Source organism: Rhinatrema bivittatum, chromosome 8 (assembly GCF_901001135.1).
Source record: "Rhinatrema bivittatum chromosome 8, aRhiBiv1.1, whole genome shotgun sequence".
Lineage (NCBI taxonomy): Eukaryota > Metazoa > Chordata > Amphibia > Gymnophiona > Rhinatrematidae > Rhinatrema > Rhinatrema bivittatum.
The window spans coordinates 247359285-247385757 of record NC_042622.1 but is presented as its reverse complement, the minus strand read 5'-3'; the positions used below and the strand labels follow the sequence as shown (position 1 = coordinate 247385757).

General features: G+C 46.8%; 2 protein-coding genes across 2 annotated transcripts in view; one reads left to right on the top strand and one right to left on the bottom strand.

Annotated features, from left to right (window-relative positions):
- LOC115098133 (AP-1 complex subunit mu-1-like) overlaps nucleotides 1-8720 on the top strand; it is a 237217-nt gene extending 228497 nt beyond the window's left edge. Inside the window, 1 exon segment of the mRNA XM_029614489.1 lies at nucleotides 6080-8720. Coding sequence (XP_029470349.1) covers nucleotides 6080-6102 — 23 coding nt within the window. The 3' untranslated portion in view covers nucleotides 6103-8720.
- Nucleotides 8721-17784: 9064 nt separating this feature from the next.
- Nucleotides 17785-26473, bottom strand: part of UPF1 (UPF1 RNA helicase and ATPase) — a 443827-nt gene continuing 435138 nt past the window's right edge. The window contains 1 exon segment of the mRNA XM_029614488.1: nucleotides 17785-20234. The gene's annotated coding sequence lies outside the window, so the exon portion shown is untranslated.

Sequence of the window (26473 nt, the reverse complement as noted above, 5' to 3'; positions counted from 1 at the left end):
TCAAGATCCCCCACTTCCGCATGGAAACCCTGCGGGTGGTCATTGCGGCGGTCCGCCCCGGAGAGTTCCTTGCTTCCTTGATCTCGCAGAAGCTTATTTTCATATTCCCATTCACTGCGACTATCAGAAGTATCTCTGATTCCACATTCTCAACCAGGACTTCCATTTTCGAGCTCTCCCCTTCGGCCTCGCGACCGCTCCTCGCTCCTCGCACCTTCACGAAGATCATGGTAGTAGTAGCAGCGGCGGCCTTGTGCCGGGAGGGGATTCTCGTCCATCCCTATCTGGACGATTGGCTCATCAGGGCCAAGTCGGAGACCTCTTGCCGGCGGGCGGTGGATCGCGTCTTGGAGCTCCTTGCCTCTCTCGGGTGGATAGTGAACTTTTCCAAGAGCAAGTTTCAGCCCTCCCAGGAGTTGGAATTTCTGGGAGCCCACTTCGACACCCGAGTAGGCAAGGTTTTCTTACCTCTGGCGCGAGCCCTCAAGCTGATCGATCAGGTCCAGACTTTGATTGTCCTACCCTCCCCAACAGCCTGGGATTATCTCCAAGTCCTGGGATCCATGGCTTCTACCATCGACCTTGTCCCCTGGGCTTTTGCTCATATGCGTCCGTTACAGAAAGCTTTGCTTTGCTGTCCTGTTGGCAGCCAATGTCGGAGCAGTTCCACGTAGTCCTTCTGTTCTTGGATTCTACTGCCGACAAATTACAATGGTGGCTGTCTCTTCCTCATCTTCTGCAAGGGATGCCTCTTCAAGCTCCACAGTGGACGATAGTGACCACGGACGCCAGCCTGTTGGGCTGGGGTGCGGTCTGCCTTTCTCAGTCCACCCAGGGAACATGGTCGCAGACTCAGTCGCGCTGGCACATCAATCGACTGGAAATGTTGGCGGTCCGCCTGGCGCTTCAGGAGTTCCTTCCCCTGATCCGCGGCAAGGCGATACGAGTCCTGTCCGACAACTCCACCACAGTGGCCTACATCAATCGCCAAGGGGGCACTCGCAGTCCCCTGGTAGCCTTAGAAGCCAGCCGTCTCCTTGCTTGGGCGGAGCATCACCTACAGTGCCTTGCGGCTTCTCACATCGCCGGAAAAGACAATGTTCAAGCCAACTTCCTCAGCCGGCAGTCGCTCGATCCGGGAGAGTGGAAGCTCTCTGATGCGGCCATGGCTCTGATAGTGGACAGGTGGGGTCCTCCTCACCTCGACCTCATGGTGACTCTGCGCAATGCCAAGGCCAATCTGTTCTTCAGCCGCTGGAGGGAGCACGGCGCAGAGGGCGTGGATGCTCTGGCTCTACCTTGGCCAGCAGACTTCCTTCTGTACGTGTTTCCCCCTTGGCCACTGGTGGGGAAAGTTCTCAGGAGAATCAAGCTCCACCGGGGACCGGTGATTCTCTTCGCTCCCGAGTGGCCGCGAAGGCCGTGGTTCACGGATCTCATCAATCTAGCGGTGGACGGGCCCCTACGCCTCGGTCATCTCCCTCGTCTCCTCCGGCAGGGGCCTGTATTTATCGACCAGGCCGATCGCTTCTGTCTTGCCAGAACGGCGTCGCCTGAGGCGCAAAGGTTATAGGGAGGAGGTCATCTCCACCCTGCTGCGAGCCCGGAAGCAGTCGACTTCTCTGGCCTATGTGCACATCTGGAAAGTTTTTGAGTCCGCGTGTACGGAGTCGGGTGTCCCTGCGCGCTCCGCCTCGATTCCTTTGATTCTTTCTTTTCTTCAGAAGGGTCTCTCTAAGGGCCTCTCCTTCAGTTCTCTACGCGTTCAAGTCTCTGCGCTCGGCTCTCTCCTGGGTCGGGTGGACGGTCATGCCTTAGCAGCTCACCCTGACGTGATTCGTTTCCTGAGGGGCATTAGACACCTCCGCCCCCCTCTCTCGGGCCACGTGTCCGTCGTGGAGTCTCAGCCTAGTCCTTTGTGCTCTCTGTGTGGCTCCCTTCGAGCCTCTTCGCCACGCTACGCTCAAGGATCTTACTCTGAAGACTGTCTTTCTGGTCTCTATTTCCTCTGCTCGCCGTATTTCCGAGCTTCAGGCGCTGTCCTGTCGGGAGCCCTTCTTGCGTTTCTCGGATTCCGGGGTTTCTCTCAGGATGGTTCCTTCCTTCTTGCCTAAGGTTGTCTCCGCTTTTCATGTCAACCAGTCGGTCGAACTCCCAGCATTCTCTCCGGAGGAGATTGCGGGTACGGCGGGTGGCGACCTTCGTCGGCTAGATGTAAAACGAGTCTTGCTTCGCTATCTCCAGGTTACCAATGACTTCCAGGTATCGGACCATCTCTTCGTCCTTTGGAGTGGTCCCAACCGCGGTAAACAGGCTTCTAAGACCACAATTGCGTGGTGGTTGAAGGAAGCCATTTCCTCGGCGTATCTTTGTCAAGGTAGTCCGCTTCCTGGGGGTCTGAAGGCCCATTCTCTGCGTTCTCAGGCTACTTCGTGGGCGGAGAGCCAATCTGTCTCCCCGCAGGAGATTTGCAGGGCCGCCACTTGGACGTCTCTGCACACTTTTGCTCGGCACTACTGTCTGGATGTACACGCTCTGGTGTTCGGTTCCTTTGGGCGGCAAGTGCTTCGGGCGGGACTGTCTCGGTCCCACCCAGTTTAGGGAAGCTTTGGTACATCCCACTGTCTGGACTGATCCGGGTACATACAGGAAAGGAAAATTAGTTCTTACCTGTTAATTTTCGTTCCTGTAGTACCATGGATCAGTCCAGACGCCCTTCCCTGTCTGTCTTCTGTCCTCTCGAAGCTTGTTTTCTTGCAGGTCTGCAGATTTCCATATATTTCTTTGTGCAAGATTACTGAGCAATTACACTGGAAGCCATTTGCTCCTTTGAGCTTTACAGTTACTTGCTTGATCCTATTCTTGGGTTTGTTGTTTTATGCTTTGATATACGTTATACTGAAGGGGTAGAGGATAGGCTCTGTCCTGATATAGGGCATCCTTCAAGTTTTGTCTGTCTCCACCTGCTGGAAAGGAGGCTCAACCCACTGTCTGGACTGATCCGTGGTACTACAGGAACGAAAATTAACAGGTAAGAACTAATTTTCCTTTTTCATTAGTATCCTTCAAGGATACATTTCTCCGAACCATGCACTGCTGAGTGACTGTCAGCTTTCCCCTTGTTCTAGTTTAAAAGCTGCTCTATCTTCTTTTTGAAAGTTAGTGCCAGCAGCTTGGTTCCACTCTGGTTAAGGTGGAGCCCATACTTTCTGAAAAGTCTCCCCTTTTCCCAAACGTTTCCCCAGTTCCTTATAAAGCTGAATCCCTCTTCCTTGCACCATCGTCTCATCCACGCATTGAGACTCCGGAGCTCTGCCTGCCTTTGGGGCCTTGCGCATGGAATAGGGAGCATTTCAGAGAATGCCACCCTGGAGGTTCTGGATTTCAGCTTTCTACCTAAAATCCTAAATTTGGCTTCCAGAACCTCTCTCCCACATTTTCCTATGTCGTCTGTGCCCACATGTACCACGACAGCTGGCTCCTCCCCAGCACTGTCTATAATCCTATCTAGGTGACGCGTGAGGTCTTTTTGACTTTCTTCATTGTTGATTATATAGTAAGCATCTCGTGTGGTAATTGTACTTTATGGCTGGTACATTTTTGTATTCTGTACTTTTTTGCTACTGGCATTATGGAATATGGTATGTCCAATATTTTTGTCTGTACATTCAATAGAGCTTGATGCATAGGAACAGATTTGAATGGCTTTGGAGGCTGTATACATTGAAGAACTCCTTAAAGCTGTGTTGTGATATCTTCCTCTTTCTGCAAATTACTTCTGACATCATTTGCATGGAAGCTGGATATGTACTATTGTCTGGTGGGGTAGATCCTTATTTGGTTCTGGAGCTGGTCTGATGGTAGCGAATGGTTCCCAGACAATTCTAAAGTCATAGGAATGGTCTGAGTATTCTGAAAATGAAGGAAGGGTATGATGGAGGCTAACTGCTTTTCTCTTCTGTAGACCCTTGTCCGTCTCTGCTACTTTTCTTTGGTCCACAAAACGGGATGATGACAGCTTCTATTCTAAATCATCTCTTAAAGGCTCCAAAATAGGTAGTTTCTTACTAGGTACTTATTTCATAGAGGCCAAAAGTTTTGGATGAATGCATGGCAATCTGGCAAAGTTGGAAAAGGCAGTCTCTGCTCCTTTCCATTGGTCAAAGGAGGAGGTTCTGGTATTAGTATGGGAGGTGAAGTATCAGATCTGGGGACAGATGATTGTGAATCTGTTTTCAGTGCTGGTTTTCCAGATTTACTTTTCCTGTGTGCTGATGTTTCAGCACCATTTCTCTTGTTGCATTTTCTGTCACCATTGGTGATGCGTTGCAGCTTTGGCAGTGCTTATTCTGTGCTATTGGGTGTCAAAGGCCTTATGCCAATTTAATGGCACTATTATGTCTCAGCACAAAGTGCTTCCCATATTGCTCTTTATGCTGTCAATGTACTTTGAGATCTCTTGGCGCTCAAAGGTTCCCTTGGGGATTGAGCTAGTTTGATGATGTCTAGACTCTTTTTTGGCTCCATTGAGCTCATATTTTAATTGAAGATCTCTATATACTAAAGCCCTTGGGAACATTTTTCCTTAGGGGCCACAAGAAGCACTGTTGTGGGCTGCTCCCAAACATCTAAGGCTGAGAACTAAGACCATTTGCAAAGCAGATAAAATTAGTTGGGGAGAGGTGCGTGGCAACGCTAGCTCAAGAATTCCTCTGCATGTCCAAAGATATAAAAAATTTCTAGGCTACAGGAGAGTGAGGACAGACTTGGCACTGTCAGATGACATCACCTATCTTGTGTGATTACTTTGTTATGCTTGTCTATGGAGAACTGTTATTAACCAGGAAAGCCACTGCTTATCCCTGGGCATAAGCAACATTTATTTATTTGCACTTGGGAACCTGTCAAGTACTTGTGACCTAGATTGACCATTGTTAGAAATAGGATAATGGATTTGATGAATTCTTGGTCTTACACTGCTTTGGGGCTGGTTGCAGTGATTGTACCTTCTTTCTGTCCACAAGACAGGACTTCCTTATTCTAGGCTGTGAGGCTGGGAAGAGCAAGGGGATGAAATTGCCACAATTTTCACTGCTGTACTACCCCCCCCCAAATCTCTAGTGCTCTAGGAGGCCACCTGGTCTGCCTAATACTTCTGCTGGCCCTGATCATTAGATGTGTGGCCACCTTAATCCATATAAGTGCTGTGTCCAGGTGCAAGTGCAAGAGAAATGATTAGTAGTAATGCCAAGATTGGATAGTATGGGTCAATATTCAAAGGCATTTAGCCCGATAAGTTAGCGGGCTAAGTAGTGACTTCTTGAATAGGGAGGGGTACAGCTGGCAATAATTTAGCCAGCTGAGAAGCATTCCAGGATAGCCAGATAATGTTAGACCAGCTTCACAGGTAGCTCAGGTTATCCAGTCTTGAGTGGATGGCTGATCTGCCCCTTAACTGGATAGCTTTTGGAAATATCTAGTTAAGTGGCACTGTTATGCTTGGAAAAACATTATTGGATGTAGGCCTCCTGGCCTATTTCCTCTGCCCATCTCCTCCCCCCCAATAATTTCACAAAGGCACCTGTCAGCACCATTCTCCTATAGAAAATTTTTAAAAATAAGCTGTTCAATGCCGGTCTCTCCAGCCCTGGTAACTCCATCTTCTTTCCCTCCCCCCCCCCCCCTCCCTATCTGGTACTTGCAGAACCTAAAGGCCTACTCTTTCTAGCACTGAGATTGCAGTATGCTGTGATCGCAGGGGTCTCCAATGTTGCCCTGCCAGTGTAAGCTCGGTGTTGCTGTTTTAAATGTCCTAGTTGGGGGCAGGCATTTTTTTGGGGGGGGGGGAGAGAAGAAGGTGGCTGGGGAGGCCTAAAATCAAAAAATATTTTTTCTTAAATTTGTCTCTATTCTTTTGAATATAGTGGATAACTTTATTTGGGTATTCAGTGAGATGTTTGTCCTTCTGAATATCCACAATAACATTAGGTTGGTTTGGGGCTTTTTGAATAGTGGCCCTTTCTATCAAGATGGGCTTGCACTTATGTTTTGTTTTCTCTATTTTCTTTTTCTCTCCTAGATTACCAACTCCGAACACAATAAGAGGATAATTTCGAGACAGGGCCACTATTCCTTTAATTTATGGAAACCTCTGTATACTGAGTGGTGGCTATCAACCTGCATCCTCACAGCTGAGTGTGAGAATGTCTGTCCAAATGGAGAAAGGAAGAGCCATGGTCGTTAAAGTAGTGTGGGGACCCAAATTTTTCTAAAAAAAAAGTGAATGGAGGGAAAAATGTGTAGCATTTATGCTTAATCTAAGCCAAGCATTGTTTCAAATAATGTATGTCGATCAAGGCACTCATGTCTTGCCTAAGCTGCTGTTGAGGAAAATTAAATTGTAGAAATTAAATTACTTGTCTGCCTTCCAGGATAGGTAGATGTTGAGTTAAATGGAAAAGTCACTAGCTGGTGTAGCTTGTGCTTGTGTAGTTTAAATTAAAAACTGAAACAGTACTAAACTAAACTAAAACCATACCTGGATTAGTTTAAACTACCTCCAGGCCTATAGGCTAGCACCATGGTAAAAATGAGGCATGTGTCATGCCTGTGGGTACATTTTCCCTGGTGCTAGTACACAGCCCCTCTTTCCTCCCTCCCCTCTGGATTTTTCTAGCCATAGCCCTCATCATTACATTACTTTCCTTAGAAAACATTCCTAAAAGGACAAGTTTGATCAGCAATGCAGTGCTTCAGTGCCAGCTCTCATAATAGCCTGCCTCCCTCCCTCCTCCTCCTCTCCCCCCCTGGTTAAACTCTGCACCTGTAAATTATAAAGAGAATTACAGTTTATAATTTCTCCCCACAACAAAAAAAAAGGTGGAAGGTGACTGTCATGTATTTATCCCTTCTGTGGAGCTAGCCCACTCCATGTATAATGTGTCTTTCCTATAAGTCCCACAGAGACTGAGTTCTGGAATGGGAAACAATCATTTTAGGTAAAACATTAGCTTAACTGAACAAATTGTCATCATTTGCATGGTACATACTTTGTTCCCTTTACATAATGTGCACTGCCTTCCACTATAGATGTGAACTGGATTAAATCTTACACTGTAGTGAAATAAAATTTTCTGTTCAATTAACTTTCAAAAAAATATTTGAATGACAGCAGAAAAAGTATCTGTTGGTTTATAATAATTATAGGGGGAGAATGTTTTTGGGTTGTTTGTATGATGGAGCTACTCTCCTATCTTAAAAGACATACCATCTCACTCTTATTTGCCAAGTTTCCAGCATGTGTATTTGTGCTATGTTAACCCTATGTCCATCTAGTACTGTTGTAAACATGTATGTCTCTTTACAGATGAATTAACATTTATCTGTAATCACTAACAGTAACTATCCAGTTACATGCCACTTCTTTGGCCCTCTGCAGCAGTAGATAGTAGGTCATGGAAACTGGCATATGCAGCAGGGTTGCTAGAGCTTAATCTTTAAGTGCTAGGGCTGGTCTCTACTGTAATTGTTTTTGATCTGAGATACCCACTCTTTCCCCACATTTCATTTTCTTAGGACCCTCAGTACTGCTTCTATCCTCGCTGTAAAAAAATAAAATAAATGTGTAGGTCATTAAAGGATCAGTAATTGCTATAGAACTGCTCTGCCTCAAGCCTGTATCATGATGTTGCACTGGAGTGGATTATCTATGAAAGAGATTCTCTTGGAGTATTTTTGTCATTAGTATCATTTTTCCAAAGCAGTGTTTATAAAATTCTTTGCAGTATGTGAAAACTTTGCTGTAGTCCAGTTAGTTCTACAAGTAGCAGTAGTTAGAGCCCATGGCTACTCTTAGGCAGGTGAACAAGTGGTGTGCTCTCTCCCCATACCTCCAAGAGATGGTGGTACTGTCATGATCCATGTAAAACACAGTGGTCTTAATGGTTACTGGTTGAGAGTGGGGAACCCAGTTTCTGCCACTCATGCTCCTTATGAGTTTTGGAAAGCACTCAACCAGGAACTGCTTACTGTAGTGGACATCTAAACTCATCTTGAACATGGTTTTGAAAAGGCATATAATCCAATCCAAATGACAGCTGTTACAGGTACTGAATTTTGAAATATTACTGTTCTTAAAATTGAGTCAAAACCTAAGTGTTGCAAATTATCACCCCTGAACCATAAAATAATTTTATTCAGAAATTAGTAGTTTAGTTAAGCAGATGGGCTGATCAGCCTGAGCCATGATAGTCTGTACTAGGGAAATGAAAATATTTACATAACTACTGTGTGTGGGTCATATGTAATTACCCATGCTCTTATTTTTAAGCCATTTTTACATCTGTTGAAGCAGTTTACTTTCAGTTATTAAAAATAACTGTCACATGCTTATATATATAGGGCTGTAGAGAGAAACTTCAGCAGAGGGCCACTGCCCACTTTCCCTGGATCTGTATCTTATCCAATCAAGGTACTGGAAAGAAGAGACAGCAAACTAATTGTGTAAATTGCCCCAGCAATGTACACAACAGTATTTAGCAGGAAAATAGTTATCCACTATATGCATTAAGTCTGTTACTTAAGAACTGTATTCCCGTGAACATAATGGTGCATGGTTTGTATATTCAAGTAGTATGTATGTTTTACAATGTTTGCTTTAACTTGTAACAACCATCCTCTCTAAAAAGAGATTCTCAGAATATTAAATTGCAAATAATTGCTATCGTGTCTGTTAAAAATCAGATGCCATATGAACTCAGCTGCATAAACCTTCCACATTAAGATTGTATGTGTTTACAATATTGATTTAAAATTGCTATGCACTTGTAGACCTTTGGAAGCAGACCCCACTCTAAAGAGCAGCAATGCACTTTAGTCATGCATCTGCCAGTACTGACCAGGGCCATTTTTAGAGCTTTCTAGGACACTACTGAGGACCTTATGCACAGCAGCACTGGCTTGTCATTTCCATAAGACAATATATTCTATTTCCCCCCCCCCCCTTAAATTTTTACTGCAGTTTACACAGCTTTGGCTCAAGAGCTATTTTTACAGCCCTGTTTCATGAGGTTCCTCTGGGAATTTTAACTTTCTTTTAGATCAAGGTGGGAAGGTGTTTTTTTTTTTTGGTTGAGTTTGTTTAGCTTTTTTTTGCCCAAGCTCTCTCAGAAGCCCCATTTTGCTTGAAGGTATCTGCTAGGCCTCACAATGACCCCTTTTCCATCTCTTTCAAAATTCTTCTCCATTTGCTTTTGGACATTGGTAAAGAAGAAAGGCTATAAATGCCAAATTTTGCTGGGACTATAAGGCAGATGTTTATTACCATCCATCCCACAAGCTGAGTGTCATGGGAAGGATTAAGTTGGTGCCCATTGCAACTGTTCTCACAGGACAAGCAGGATGGTAGTCCTCACATATGGGTGACATCATCAGGATCGAGCCCAGTCATGGAAAACTATCAAAGTTTCCAGAACTTTGAATGGCCCCTACTGGGCATGCCCAGCATAGAACTAACCCTGCAGCCAGTAGGGGTCCCCCTTCAGTCTTCTTTTTTTCCATGCTGCAGTAGCCTCGTAGTTTAGGAGCTCTGTGGAGATTCCTGACAGGAATTTTCCTCACAGGGGTCCCTCCTCTAACTTCTCTCTAGCCTCAGTACTCGGGTAAGTTTTTGACAGTTTTCCGTCGATTACAGTTGAGTTTGGCCCTTGCGGGCCTACTGGCCGTCAGCCGTCCTGCAGCTTGCTTTTTTCGATGGCCATGACATTGGGGCTCTGCCGGTGCCTGGACTGTACTCGCACCATGTCTATCACAGACCCGCATGGCGTCTGTGTAATGCGTCGAGGCCGGGAGCATGATGTCCTGACTTGCACCAAATGTGCCCTCATGACACCCAAAGGTCACAAGGCAAGGATGGAGAAGATCGGACTCCTCTTCCCTGCTCACACACCGACACCGTCCCTCGCATCGACGTCATTGGAACTGGCGCCGTCGCACCAGCATCAACCACTGTCCGGTGACCGTCCGCCATCAACGTCTTCACGGCCTCAGGATCAAGGGGATAGTAGGGAGAAACATCGCCATCGTCAGACTCGGCCTGTCAAGGGAGCAAAATCATCTACCTCGCCCCAGTCCGAGCCACCCTCGAAGAAACCCTGTCCAGGAATGGCACTGACCATTCCTGCAACCAGGGCATCAAGGCCACCCTCAGGTGATCAGGGTTTGGGAGTCACGATTCCGCCTGTAAAGTGGTCCCTCTGACTGTGCCTCCGCCTCCCTCTTCTGTCACAGAGCCGAGGCTGCTTGCTCCAGGTCTCTGCGAAGAACTGGACCGGCTCGTCCAGGCGGCCATTGACAAGGCGATGCAACCAGTCCAGGTCCCTTCGGCACTGACACCAGCACAGATTGTGGAACCGGTCATCGACCCAATTCCAGCAGCACTGGCACCACTGCTATCCCGGATGGAGATGCTCATAACCACTCTTCCACCAGTGGTTCCCAGGTCTCCGATGGCTCCAGTGTGCTCCCCCTTGCCAGCTTCATCAGGAGGAGAAACACCATTCTACATCCCTCCTTCGAGAGTTTTGCCTCAGCCATTGATGCCAATTCATCCCTCGCCACTGATTCATCAGGGGCAATACATACATCGGTGCCATCGATACTGGCACCGATGCCCTCCAGGCCGTCCACAGTGCCCCCGGTGATTCTTTCGCTTTTCTTGGAGGCCCGGCTGCAGCCTTCAGGTATCCAACCCCCTTCTCTTTCTACAGGTCAGTCTGCTGCTCCTTATGACACCTGGGGAGATGATACTTCTTCAGCCACCCATGACTTACCTTCCCCTCCCTCTCCTACTGAAAGTAGAAAGTGTTCTCCTCCAGAGGACCTTTCATTCATTAATTTTTGTGAAGGAAATGTCTGAGTTGGTCCCTTTTCAGCTTCAGATGGAGCAGGATGACAGGCACCAGATGGAGTTGCTCCAGTTCCTGGATGTCCCTAAAGTGATCACTTCTATTCCCATTCATCAAGTTCTTCTTGACCTCCTCAAAAAGAACTGGGAAAAGCTTGGATCCATTGCCCCAGTCCATAGAAAAGCTGACACTATCTATTTAGTGCAGTTAGCACCCAGCTTTCAAAATCTCAGCTCAACCACCACTCAATTGTGGTAGAATTGGCTCAAAAGAAAGCAAAAAGGACAAAGCCTCACTCCTCTACCCCTCTTGTTAAGGAAAACAAGTTCCTAGACAATATTGGTCGATGAGTGTTCCAAGGGGCCATGCTCATCTCCAGAATTGCTTCAAACAGATACAGGACTTCTCTGCAACCCTGCCTGAACAATTCCAAGACCAGTTTCACATCCTTAACAAGGGGTTTGAGGCAGGAAAGCATGAGATAAGAACAGCTTACGATATTTTCAACACCTCTACTAGAGTGTCTGCAGCTGCCATTTCGGCAAGAAGATGGGCCTGGCTCAAATCTTCTGACCTTCGCCCAGAAGTACAAGACAGGCTATCTGACCTACCAGGTGTAGGAGACAATCTGTTCGGTGAACAGATCCAGCAAATAGTGGCTCAATTAAAGGACCATCATGAGACCCTTAAACAGCTCTCATCGATACCCTCCGACTTCCCCTTAAGACAACCCTTCAGGAAGGACTCTAAGAAGTAATTGTTCCATCCAAGGAAGTACTATCCTCCACCTGCAAGGTCCCGCACTAAGAGACCTTATCAAAAGCCTCAGCCCTGCCAGGCCCGGAAGCAAAAGCCACAAGCAGCTCCCCAGGTGGGGCCTGCTTCAGGTTTTTGACTTTCACTTGGAGAGCAGCAGCCTGATTCCTCTGCCAAGCATACCAGTGGGAGGTCGATTGATTGAGCCACTTTTACAACATGTGGCAATCACACCCGACCAATGGATGCTAGCAATCATTGCTCAGGGTTACCACCTAAACTTTCTTGCTCTTCCACCAGACTCACCACCTCTGCAGGCATGGAGAGTATCCGACCACTCTGTCCTTCTGGAGCAGGAGGTTTCGCTTCTTCTCCAGTTAAGAGCAATAGAACCTGTCCCACGCTCGCAGCAAGGCCTAGGATTCTATTCCCAGTACTTTTTGATCCCCAAAAAATCCAGGGGGGGGGGGCTTCATCCAATTCTGGACCTACATGCTCTCAACACGTACCTCCAGCGGGAAAAGTTCAAGATGGTAACCTTGGGCTTGCTTCTACAAAGAGGAGACTGGCTCTGCTCTCTGGACCTCCAGGACACATACACACACATTGCGATCACTCCAACTCATTGCAAATACCTCAGGTTTTTAGTAGGCCCAGAGCACTATCAATATCGAGTGCTTCCCTTTGGCCTAGCATCTGCACCCCGAGTCTTCACCAAATGCCTTGTAGTTGTAGCAGCTTTCCTCAGGAAATAAGGTGTGCATGTTTACCACTATCTGGATGACTGGTTAATCAGGGCTCCAACCCAGCAAGCCACTCCGTTGTCCCTTGATTTCACCCTACACACTCTAATTTCTCTAGGCTTTCTTGTCAGTTACGGGAAATCCTATTTAATCCCATCTCAAAACTTGTCCTTCATTGGGGCAGACTTGGACACCTTACAGGAAAAGCCTTTTTACCTCGACAATGAGTGCTAACACTCCTGGCCCTCGCTCACCAGTTGCAGTCTCAACATACAGCAACAGCTCACCAATTTCTCGTCCTGCTAGGACACATGGCATCCTCTGTCCATGTTACACCAATGGCCCACCTGGCCATGAGACTCATGCATTTGACTCTGAGGTCACAATGGATTCAAGCTGTTCAGCCTCTGTCGACCATTGCCCACATCACCAACTCACTCCGTCTGTCTCTCGCCTGGTGGAAAGATCAGACCAATCTCCTCCAGGGACTGCCTTTTCAAGTGCCAGATCCTCAACTCAATCTCACCACTGACGCTTCCACCCTCGGGTGGGGAGCCCACGTGGACAATCTACAGAAACTAGGATCTTGATCTCCAGAGGAAGCCAAACATCAAATAAACTTCCTAGAACTTAGAGTAATGCGATATGCTCTCAGGGCTTTTCAGGAACGCCTATCAAATCACATCATCCTGATTCAGATGGACAACCAGATGGCCATGTGGTTACATCAACAAGCAGGGAGGCACAGGCTCCTTCCTTCTGTGTCAGGAAGCTGCACAGATTTGGGTGGAAGCGCTCTCCCACTCGATGTACCTCAGGGCCACCTACTTGCCGGGAGTGGACAATGTCTTGGCAGACAAACTGAGTCACATCTTCCAGCCACACGAGTGGTCTCTCAACCCCGCGGTAGCGACCTCAATCTTTCGCCAATGGGGATACCCCCAGAGAGACCTCTTTGTGTCCCCTCAGAACCACAAAGTGGACAATTACTGTTCCCTTACTCGGAGCGAGCGCTCTCAGCCCAGAGATGCATTCCCCTCTCGTGGGCAACCGGTCTGCTCTATGCATTCCCTCCACTTCCTCTTCTTTCGAAGACTCTCCTGAAGCTCCGCCAGGACAAAGGAACCATGATCCTGATAGCACCACGCCAAGTGTGGTTTCCCATACTCCGGGATCTCTCCATCCGCAGGCACATTCCCTTGGGAACAGACCCGCATCTGGTCACTCAAAACAACGGATGCCTACGCCATCCCAATCTTCAGGCCTTGTCCCTTACGGCATGGATGTTGAAAGGTTAATCCTTCAACCACTTAACCTTGCAGATTCGGTTTCTCATGTCCTGATTGTTTCACGGAAGCCTGCCACAAGAAAATCTTATTCCTATAAATGGAAAAGGTACACATCATGGTGCACTTTGCAGTCCCTTGGTCCCTTTTCCTGTCCAATTCCAACGTTTTTGGACTATCTCTGGCATTTGTCAAGAGTCAGGTCTAAAAACCTCTTCAATCAGAATGCATGTCAGTGCGGTAGCCACCTTCCATAAAGGTGTCAGGGATGTCCCTATATCAGTACAACCCCTCGTAACATGATTTTTAAAGGGCTTGCTCCATATCAAGCCACCTTTACGTCCTCCGGCCCCTTCTTGGGACCTTAATCTGGTTCTCGGTCGGCTCATGAAAACTCCATTCGAGCCTCTTCACTCCTGTGACCTAAAATATCTCACATGGAAAGCGATTTTCCTTTTAGCTATCACTTCAGCTCGCAGGGTTAGTGAGTTACAGGCCCTAGTTACCTATCCACCTTACACTAAACTCCTGCAGGACCAGATGGTACTCCGCACCCACCCTAAGTTTTTACCCAAGGTAGTTTCAGAGTTTCACATTAATCAATCCATCATACTACCTACCTTTTTTCCCAGGCCCCATTCCAATCCAGGGGAACAGGCTCTGCATACCCTTGACTGTAAACAAGCTCTAGCTTTCTATCTAGACCATACACTTGCCCACAGGAAGAGCACTCAGTTATTTGTCTCTTTCCATCCCAACAAATTAGGGCAACCTGTGGGTAAGCTGACTCTCTCCTCCTGGTTGGCGGACTGCATATCCTTTTGCTACCAGCAAGCAGGCATTCCTTTTCAAGACCGTGTTAAAGCACACTCTGTGAGGGCCATGGCGACTTCAGTAGCACACCTAAGATCGGTGCTGCTTCCTGACATTTGCAGGGCTGCCACCTGGAGCTCTCTCCATACCTTCGCAGCCCACTATTGCTTGGACAAAGTTGGAAGACAAGATTCCATCTTCGGCCAGTCTGTCCTGCGTAACCTATTTCCAATGTGACGTATCAACACCCTTCCGCCTGCCCGGTGGGGTTCAGGATGCCCTGTACCAAATTCCACCCCAGTTGTTGTGCCTGTTGCACGCCTTTGGGTACATTTGGTGCATGTTCGGACATCCTCAGCTCAGTACTCACCCATATGTGAGGACTACCATCCTGCTTGTCCTGTGAGAAAGCAAGTGTTGCTTACCTGTAACAGGTGTTCTCACAGGACAGCAGGATGTTAGTCCTCACGAAACCTGCCTGCCGCCCCCCGCTGTTGGGTTCGTAACGTTTTGTTTTATTTTTTCAGCACTGCCTGTAGCTATCAAATAAGACTGAAGGGGGACCCCTGCTGGCTGCAGGGTTAGTGCCATGCTGGGCATGCCCAGTAGGGGCCACTCAAAGTTCTGGAAACTTTGATAGAAGTTTTCCATGATTGGGCTCCATCCTGATGTCACCCATAAGTGAGGACTAACATCCTGCTGTCCTGTGAGAACACCTGTTACAGGTAAGCAACACTTGCTTTCTAGGAAGGGTCATCTAGATCCATAAAACTGCTGCCTCATCTTGAACTTGTGTGAATCTACCAGCACTAAATGCACCAAAGCTGGAGGCAAGATATTAACAGATCTTGGTATCCTAGCTCACTGCAAACATGAGGCTATGAACACCAAAGCATAGAGTTGAGGACTCCAAAAAAACCCCAACAAAAACGGATTCCCCTCCCACAGCTCTAAGAATAGAGGGAGTTTGGAGTGTAATTGACACTTAGTTGTCCTTACAACATTTTCCCCAAGGCCACGTCAACAAAGATGGGCCATGGCTGTCATGACTATACTGAAGAGATTTGGCAGCTGAGTTGCTGTTTAGTCCATTCATGTCTAATTACTGTAGATACTGAGCCAACAGTAGGTTTGGACAGGCCCTGCTTCAGGGTCTTTTCAAGAGTTAGGGCTCAACTACAGTTGCTCTCAAGCCCATTTTTTTTTAAATAGAATACCTTCTTAGAAAAGCTAAACCTAAGTTTATTATGCTATTAGTACACTTTTTCCACTTGGTTGAATAAAAACCCTTAGCTAGAGGATGCCATGTGTGACTAATGAAACGCTTTTCACAAAAAACTAAGCCCTCCTTCCTCACTGAACTACAATATGCTGCACAGCCAGAGGGTAGGGCAGTGCCGATTTTTCACAGAAAGCTCTACAAATGATTGCTGTGGTCAGTGCTAGTCAGTGACACTACTCCTGCAGGACTTGTGAACTCCCATCTTCAGATAACACCTGTTAAGAGGAAAGCATCTTTGCTTTACTAGCTGAATAGCTCTGGCTGGTGCTGCTGGCATGAGAAATGTTACCCCCCTCTGGGCTAGATTTTAAAAGCCCTGCGCGCGTAAATCCTCCTGGATTTACGTGCGCAGGGCACTCACATGCCGGCACGCCTATTTTGCATAGGCCGCCGGCGCGCGCAAAGCCCCAGGGCTTCACAAAAGGGCGGGAGGGGGCGTGGTGGCAGTTCGGGGGCAGCCGGGAGGGCGGTCCCGAGTCCCCCGGAACTGTGGCCTGTGCCAGGGGATGCGTGGCGGCAGGCGTAACTTGCCAAACAAAGGTGGGGGAGGGGATTTTAGGTAGGGCCAGGGGGTGGGGTAGGTAGGGGAAGGGAGGGTAAGGTGGGGGGACACGGAAGGAAAGTTCCTTCCGAGGCCGCTCCGATTTCGGAGCGGCCTCGGAGGGAATGGAGGCAGGCTGCGCGGCTCTGCGTGCGCAAGCTGCCGATTTTGCGCAGTCTTGTGTGCGCCGACCCCGGATTTTATAAGATACACACGGCTATGCGTGTATCTTATAAAATCCGGCGTACTTTTTAAAGATCTACCGCTCTGGTTATAGGTCTGTATAGGCTTGCTCCTTTGCCTGCTAAAATGGTCTTAAAGCTGCAGGTGAACAGTTGCATTGCTGCTTTGATTTTACTCGAGTCCCTTTTTGCTCTGTGTAATGTTAGTCAACTAGGATTTATTTTATTATTCCATGTAGATTTTAACTACAAAATAAAATATACCAGCACACTTGTAATTTTGCAGCTGCTACTAAGGTGTGCCAAGTCCTATGTTCAGCTGATACTCTTTTTTGCATAATGGAGAAGGTTGGAGCAACCTTCTATACAGGCAATCTTTGGCTGAAGTGTCACTATGGTCCTGAACTTTAAATACTATCAGGCAGGCTTTAGTTCAAACTAAACTCAAATTTTAATACCTAGTTCTGGACAACTCTGGTTTTAAAAGATGGATTTAATAGAACAGGTCCTGATAAAGGAATAAATGACCAAGCCCCCCCCCCCCCCCCACTCCTAGCAAGAGGGGCCCAGGGCTGCCATAGCTAATTGAGATAAATGTAGGTTTGGAGGGGGGGGGGGGGGGGGTAGAGAAGCTTGTATAGCAACTAATATAACAAAAGCTGTTACTCTCAATGACACAAGTACAACCCATCTCAATTATGAAACAAAATTACTCCCATTGAAGGTGGTCTTCATGAGTCCTCATCACCTCTTATGCCAAGAATGGCATTGGGCTGTTAGGATAAGTGTTTTACTAGCACAAGAAATGCATAAGCCAATAAGGTGCTTTTATCATTGTACAAAAAGCCTTTTACTATGCCAGGGTCTTTACAAAGAAATTTAAAAAAGATATATTGGAACATTAAGATCTAAATGTGCTTTAATTTAGTGTCAGAACCTGGACTTGGAGGTAGCTACATTGAAAAACATGTGATTATGTAACCTCATCAATAGGCAGCTTGCCCAATCAGCTCACTATATTATAGGCCACACCTCCCTACTTTTATTGTGTGTGCATGATCACCTTGCACATGTAAATAAAGACCCTGCTAATACTTTGTGTATCATATAAGTCTCCTGGAAAACTTAGCAATATATTTATATGTCTCATTCAGTACCATTTCTACAGGTAGGTTCAATAACCAAGAACCCATGACTAAATTCAATACAACGTAAAATGTTTTACTTTGTGTATAATAAAAACAAAAATGTTCAATTTCACACTGAAATACAAACCCTCAGCTTTAACACAAGAGGAGTTTATTAATTGTATTTTATTGATGACAAAAGTCTAAAACAAATTAAGACAGGGGGAAAAAAAAAAAAAACAGCGCTAGCATTGACCTTCATGGATTTCTAAAACTCAGGAATAACTGCTATGGGTGGGGTGGGGGTTAAGCAGCACAAAGCAGAGGCAAGCATTCCAACCAGTGAAATAAAGGGGAGGGGATTACACTACCCAATGATTCACATTGCACAAAGGGTTATAGCTTCAACCTAATCCAAAACTACATAGGCCGCCTACCCAGAAGAAAAAAAAACTTAAAAGCCCTTCGGCAATGTTAATAAATAAAATAGTCCATCCTACAGGAAGGAAGGTGGCCTGTGGCCCATTCTTCATGGATTTTTAGAAGTCTAAAGATTGAAGGCTTTCATTGTTGGAGAACATTTGCTTTGTTTTAGAGACTATTTCTTCCCCATAGTTCTTTAAATATACTATTTATGTTAAGCTGAGAGACCAAAAAACATGTCTTACCAACATGAGGTGTATACAACTCATAGGCAGCTGCTTTGGACAAGCTGTGGCAAAGACTATCTACATCTGACCTGGTCTACCTTTAAAAAAAAACCAAAAAAAACAACACAAACAAAAGCTACTAGAGAACATAACTTTTGAAAATGAACCAAGAATGCAGAATTAGGGAAACTTCTGGCCTTTTTTAAAATTATATTGCATTTGTCTCTTCTAGTACAGTCAAGCTCAAAGTATTTTTTTTTGAGTTCGTCCATGACAATGAAACCCAAAACACATGAGCATCCTCAAATTATAAAACTTAACAACCATTGTTTAATACCTGCAACTAGTAATTTGGGATCTGCTTTAAAAAAAATGGGGAAGGGGAAGCTGAATTTTCAGGTGTACAGATGCTAGTAGTATTTCTTAAAATGTGTGCAAAGCTAAAGGTTTTCACTGTTCCCATTTCTGACTTCTTTGCTGTTTCAATGGTGATTCTAACCATGGGAATGAGTAACTTAGAAGCCTGACAATGGCTTTTATTTGTGCTCTGGTTTGTAACCAATTTTCCACCTCTGAGTATCTCCTTTTCCAAAATGTACTGATGTCAAAACTACATGTTGTACTTCTGGAGGTCTCCATTTTGCCCCCACCATGCCTGCAGTGATTTGTTAGGCTACCCACTTTAAACCACTGAATGGAAGATGTGCAGAAATCTTCTATTGCTCACTAGACCTAGCTACCAAAGGCCACCTTCCCTACACAACTGCCTGCTTCCTTATTTTTTTTTTCCAACCTGCTGCAAAACTCCTAGAATCTTTACTTCCAAACCAGTATAATCCCCAATTTCCATTACTTTGTCCCAATTTCACTGGGGTTAATAAAACAGGCTGCCTTTGCATTGTTTCACGAAGGGCACAGGAACCCAGTCTCTTTCAAGCATACAGCATCTTAGAGAAAGGTTTGTTTTGACAGAGTAAGAGTCCAGACAGTAGCCAATTAAAGCATACAGAAACAATGAAAATTTCTCCTCCTGAAGGAGCTTCCGAGCTCTGCGTCACCATCTCTGCTATCCTTCATTTTAGGAAGGTGAGGCTGATCACCAAGTCATTGCTGCAACTCAGAATTACAATGAAAAGTTCTCTTGAACATTGGTAACTAAATTTCAAACTTCCAAAAAGTCTGTCAGAACGAGGAGCTCCCAGATCCACCGCTAAGATTTCAGATACAAACTTCTCAAAACCCAGTGCTTCTCAAAAGATTTTCTTTTGATCCAGCTAGTAGTAAAAGCTCCTTTTGAGCATGTGGGGATGATATGCTGACACCAATGTGTCAAAGCCAGCTTGAAAATCAAACCCTGCATCTCAAGGTTAAGCTCCTGACACATAGGGCTGGAACTTGTTGGTTTATCGCATACGTTGACAATCTCTTCTGGATGGCTTCTGAACCTTGAATACTTCTCTGCTGTGTTCTGGTGCTTGAATAAAATGCCAATGATGAGAACTCTTGAGATAAGGGTTTTCTTTTTCCTCCTGTTCTGAAAAATGATGCCCTTCTCGAAAACAAGCGTGGAATGAAGTAGTGGCTGCCTAAGGCCCTTCTCTCTAGCTTGGATGGGCTGCGGGAGCAGAGACTCAGCTGACCATTCATTCTATCAGGGCGACTGGATGGTAGGTTTGTCGATATACGAGATCCAGTCCCGAACAAACCACTCCTTTGCTTATCTCTTCTGCCACTCTCCTCGTCTCAGTGTGCTAGCAGTGGTCTCTCCCGCTCTCGCTCTCTTGATTGGTTTCTCTCCTTTCTTCTCTCTCTCTCTCCTGTTGCTCTCACACAGTGGTGCCTCAGTTTTAGCAGTGGAAAACAGGTATCCATTTTATTTTATTTGCTTATTACCCAGAATAAAATGCAGATGAACTAAGCTCCACTTAAGCTTAGCTCTTCTTCCTCAACCTGAATGTGAGGGAAAAAATTTTAATTAGAATTTATAACCTTAACTTATTTTACTTTAAAAATAATATACACACATTGAAAAGCGTTAGGAAGTCTCCTCCTGGCAAATACATCAGTCAAATAACTAATTTTATTGTATTTGGATCATTGGCTGTTCATGTGTAGGTGTGGTAGTCTATGACGAAAGTCATAGACCGGACAAAGGTAATGGATAAGGGAGAGAGCTGGGGATAATGAAAGGAGGCAATGGAAGGGGAGAGGGAGGCATGGAATGCAGGTCAATAACGATATTACCCATCACCTACTTTGTGACCCATCTGCTGCCACTGCTCTGGTATGGTCATCTTGCCACAGGAAAGCTCTGGTAGAGAACATGTTATGCTTCAAGACTATGGAGGTGAGTGATAAGAAGTATTGTCTTATCAGGGTCACTAAGGCCTCATCTCCTTAGGTCATTTTCCTGATTCTGCAGTTAGCAGCAGCTCCCTCGAGATCACCAGTAAATGAGTTGCTGTGGCACCCATGGAAGACAAATACAGGTCACTATCCAAAAGCACTGCTGCTGCTCCTGCTGCACAACCAGGGAAAACATTCTGAACTAGGATCTTCACACCACAATGTTGCTAGGTCAGTTTGCACCTGCAGTCTAAACTTTTCTGCTCTCTGGTTTTTTTAATGACCTCTCTCATATTGTATTGGTTGGGCATTGCCTTGAGCAGTTTTTAAAATTAATAAATGGAAGGAAAATTTGTTCTTGCCTGCTAATTTTCGTTCCTGGAATACCACATATCAGTTTAGACAAGTGGGTTTTGCATCCCTACCAGCAAATGGAGGCAGGGAATATACATTTTTCAGACATTGCTACTTAACCGAGAGTGTCACCTGCAGTCCCTCAGTATTGACCTGTACCCAAGCCATGATGACTACTTCCCAAACTCCAAGGATTTCTCCTTCTAGAGCAAACGAAGAATATGTTGGAAACCCTCAATAAAACAACCCTCAACTTTGGAAGTTATTTCATTACACTATCTCAAAATAACAGTTATGAACAATTTTGTTCACAATTCTGCAGCACTAATTTAAATTCTGTATCACCAGCAGCATCCAGAAGCAAGAAAGGTTTTTCGAAATAAGGGGATGGAAGTTTGGACTGAACTGTGGTATTCTAGGAACAAAAATTAGCAGGTAAGAACCAATTTTCCTTTCCTGTTCATACCCCAGATCAGTCCAGACAAGTGGGATGTACCCAAGCCCCTCTACACTGGGTGGGATCCTAAAAGACCTACACGCAGTACACTTTCACCAAACGAAGCCTTCTCCAGGGCCGACATCCAAAGGGTAATGTTTAGTAAAAGTGTGCAAAGAGGACCAAGTTGCTACTCGACAAATCTCCTGTGGAGAAACCAATTGACTGCCTGCGCCTTAGTAGAATATGCTTGTAATCTCTCAGGGATCGACCGACCTTTACAAATATAGGCCGAAACAATTGACTCCTTTAACCATTGTGCAATTGTGGTCTTAGCTGCTTTGCAACCCTTCTTTGGTCCACTGAACAACACAAAGATGGCCCAACCTCCGAAATCCATTTGTCACCTTGAGATATAGCAAGAGAATCCGACACATGTCCAAAAAGTGAAGCTCCCTTGCGTGGGAGAATCAGACGTCAGGTGCGGAAAGCCTGGTAATTCTTCTGGCTGGCTAAGATGAAATGCCGACACGACCTTGGGCAAAAAGGAAAAGGAACGTACGCAATGAAACTCCCATCTGAAATCTGCAAAAAAAAATCTATGCATGATAAAGGCTTGAAGCTCCGAAATTTGTCTTGCCAAACAAATTGCCACCAGGAACACAGTCTTCAGGGTACAGTCCTTCAAAGAAGTCCTTCTCAAAGGTTCAAAGGGAGGTCCACACAATACTCGAAGAACCAAATTAAGGTTCCAAGACAGTCTATGGAACAGAGGATGCAAATGCTTTGCTCTAAGAAAATATACTATGTCTGGATGAGATGCTAAGGGTCGACCCTGCAACCTCCTCTTGAAACAACCTAAGGCTGCAACCTGGACTCAGAGAAAATTATAGGCTAAACCCTTTTACAAGCCATCTTGCAAAAAGGCTAAGACCTGAGCAATGTTCACCTGCAAAGGATCAGCATCATGGACTCCACACCAGTTCTCATACACACTCTCCAAACTCTGATATACGTCAAGCAAATAAGATGATCTTCTGTCCTGAAGAAAAGTAGTAATCACTGGCTCTGAATACCCCTTCAAGCAAAAACCATGGCTCTCAAAAGCCAAGCTTCTAGACAGAAGCGATACGCCTGTTCCGAAAAGATGGGCCCCTGATACAGCACTCCTCAGGTGGCTTAACTGGACAGGCCCGTCTACTGTGAGCTGAACTAGATCTGCAAACCATGGATGGCGTGGCCACTCCAGTGCTCCTAGGATCACTCTTCCAGGATGTTGCTTGATATGCCGCAACACTTGACCTATGAACGGCCATGGGGGGGGGGGGGGGGGGGGGGGGCGCGACAGGACACATACAGCAGAAGTTTCACTGGCCACGGCTGAACCAGAGCATCAATCCCTGAGTGATGAACTCCCTCCGGCAGTTGAAAAACCTGTTCACCTTGGCATTCTTCCTTTGTCATAAGATTGAACTGGGGCTTGCCTCACCTGCACCGAATGAGGGTGAAGGCCTCCGCTGACTGCTCCCATTCCTCCGGGTCCAGCTGTTGTCTGCTGATATAGTCTGCCTGCACATTGTACACACCTGCCACATGGGAAGCTGCTAGATGAAGTTCTGCCCAAGCAATGAATTCCTGAACCTCCTGAGCCACCAAATGACTCTTCGTTCCGCCCTGTCGATTGATATAGGCCACCATCATCGCAATGTCCAAGAACACATGCTCCACACGTCCCTGAATCCAAGAAAGAAAGAACAGCAATGCCCTGTGGACTACTCTTGTTTCCAGATGGTTGATTGACCAGGACGCCTCCACCGGTAACCACTGCCTTTGGGCTGTTACCGCTGCCCAACCGCTGAGGTTGGCATCTGTGTTCACCACCACCCAGTCCAGAACTTCCAGCTCTTCTTCTTTCTCCAAACTGGGACACGACAGTCACCATGAGAGACTGGACCTGGATTCTTCTTGGAGCAGTAACGGTAGTTGAAACTCCTCTGAAAACTGGTTCCAACGGGACAGGAGTGCCTTCTGAAGAGGTTGCATGTGAGCAGAGGCCCATGGCACCAAATCCAGTGTAGAGGCCATGGAACCTAGCACTTGTAAATAACCTCAGACTTTGGGGACCACCAGATCCCACATATGAACCACCTGCAACTACAACCTGATCACCCTTTCTGGGTAAGAAACACCCTGCCTAACTGGGTGTCGAATTGCGCTCCCAGATAATCCAACAACTGGGATGGCTCTTTGCCAGGTTTATCACCCAGGCCAGGGACTTTAGACGCTCATTCACCCATCGAATAGAACAGTGACATTCCACCTCTGAATTTGCCCAAATTAGTCAATCGTCCAGGTATGGAAGCACTAGTATCTCTTCCCTTCTGAGGACCACTGCTACCACCATCATCACCTTTGTGAATGTTCTTGGTGCGGTAGCCAGCCGAAGGGAAGAGCTTGAAACTGAACATGCTCTCCTAGCACTGTGAAGCATAGAAACCTTTGATGGTCTGCATGGATGGGAATATGAAGATATGCTTCCAAGTATGGCAAGAAACTCCCCCTTGCACACCGCTGCAATCACCATCCACAATGTCTCTCTCTATCTAAAAGCATGGCACCTGTAAGGCTACATTGACCTTTCGCATATCTAGAATGGGTCAATAAGAGCCCTCCTTCTTGGGAACCACAAAGTACATAGAATATCTTCCTCGACCTTGCTGCTCCTGCAGCACCGGGATGATGGCTTCCAATCACTGCAGTCGTAGAAGGGTGTCCTGCACCGCTGCCTGCTTGACAGCAAAGCACAATGGGACACCACAAAAGCCTCTTTGAGGGGGCTTGAAAATTCTAAGGCATAGCTGTCCCTTATTACTTCCAGAACCCATTGGGGTCAGAAGTGACTCTGGTCCACTCCTGACAGCTGCCAGGGAGGAGTGGATCAGCCCACCTTCATTGGACAGATTTCGCACCTCCCCAACCCTGTCTGGAGCTATCTCTAGCCAGCCTACGGGGCCCTCGAAAGGATTGCTGTCTTCCTGAATTCTGCATGGATCTGGAAGAACTTCTGTTGAGAGTGAAATCTCATCTCGCAAAAGCAAGCAAGCAGCAGAAAGGCCATCTTATTCCCTTTATCTTCAGGCAATCTATTCCTTTTAAATACTTCATCAGCTTCTCCAGATCCTCCACCAAAACAACTTTCCATTGAAGGGGAGATTACAAAGCTGCGCTTTTGACCACACATCCGTTGACCAATTACGTAACCTCAGGAGTCTTCGAGCAGCCACCTCATACACCATATTTCAGGCTGAAGTCTGAACCATATCATAAAGGGCACCCACCACATAGGCCATCCCCGCCTCCAACCGAGCTTCCTGGCCAGAATCAGCAAATCCCAGACGTCTTTCTCCTGCGCCTTCTGCACCCAGCACAAACAAGCTCTCTGCCTTAGGCTAGCACAGACCACAGCTCTATGGCTCAGAGCCAAGACCTCAAACCGCCTCTTTAACAAGATTCTAGCTTCCAGTCCTGGACATCTTTCAACGCCACTGACCCTGCCATGGGGATGGTAGTCTTCTTCAATACTGCTACATCCACGTTTGGAAGCCTGACTAGGCTTGACCCTAGTGTCTTCCAGCAAGGGGTTCAACCTGCCCAGAGCCCTGGCCACTTTCAGTCCTGCCTCCGGGAAATCCCATTCCCAATCAATCTGCTTCCTCACCTTCTTCAGCAAAGGGAAAGCCTTTGGCGGTTCACGCACTCATCCAACACCAGGTTTACTCCTCGTTGTCCAAATCTTCCTGCACAACCTTGATCCCCAGTTCTTCCAGAACCTGGGGAATGAGAGGCCGCAACTACTCCTTATGGATGGACCCGCATGTGGATGGAAAGTCATCCACATGCGGGTCACTACCCACCAGGCCAGTCGCAGGATCCATGCCTGACCATTACCCTGGTCAATATGCGGATCCTCGTGAGGATCGTCTCCTTCAGATTCTGAGGATTTCTCCTCTACTCACGATCGTCCCAGGCTCAGCAGGCGGAGAATGCCCCCGACCTGAGAGGTGACTCAGCTCAAGGCTTCTTAGCCATGCGCTGGGACTTCTGGGTGCTTGACTGCTTACCCACCACTTCCTTCTTGGCGAGGTAGGCTTCACCCAGCAACAATACAAAATCCACAGAAAATCCATCATGCTTCCCCCGTCTGCAACAGCTGCTAGGTCCTTCTCTGGTTCCGCTGCCACCTCTCTACCTTCTCCAGACTCCTGTACTGGACAAAGTGGAGGAGGGGAGTCCCTGCAGTCGCTGTCCATGACAGGCCTCCTGCCACATGGAGACAAAATGGCCACCATCTCCTTCAACCCCCCTAAGGCCTCCTGGCAGGACCTGTATAACGGGTGCAGGGTATGCCTCCTGAGTCCTCTGCTGAGGCTCCTTCACCTCCAGAGCTGCACGGAGGCGTGATCGCCTCCCCGTGCAGGCCCGACACATTTTCTCGTGCTCCGCGGGAGGCAGCAAAGATAGACATGGCCTGCAGCTAAAAATAATTCTCAGTGAGAGAAAAAACTGCTGCAACACCGCTGCCAACGCTATCCCGGGCCCGGGTACTGAAACTGCCCGAGCCGCACGCGCCTCCCTCCTCACACCAACGGAGTCAACTGCAACTGCCAAGACAAAAGGCCTACCCGACACTTTTTTCCCCCCCCTTAAAGAAACAGCCCCCAAGTAACCCAGAGAAATAAAGGGAAGTTATACTTTTCTGCCTGCTGCATATGGCCAGACTGGGTGAGAAGGCCTCAGGGGGCTTTCCCTCCCCCTGGATATCAAGGGTCGAGACTAGTCAGGGATTTCCAACCCCCAGCTTGCCCTGCTCAACTAGAGAGATGGCCTACGAAGGAACCCAACACCTCTTGGAGCACAGTCTTCACTTCTTCTGTCTTCTCTCCTAACTCTATTCTATGTTTAATTCTTTTTTTAATTTTAAACTAAGTTTAGACTGCAGGTTTGCACCTCTACCATCTGCTGGAGACAGAGAAATACTGAGGGACTGCAGGTG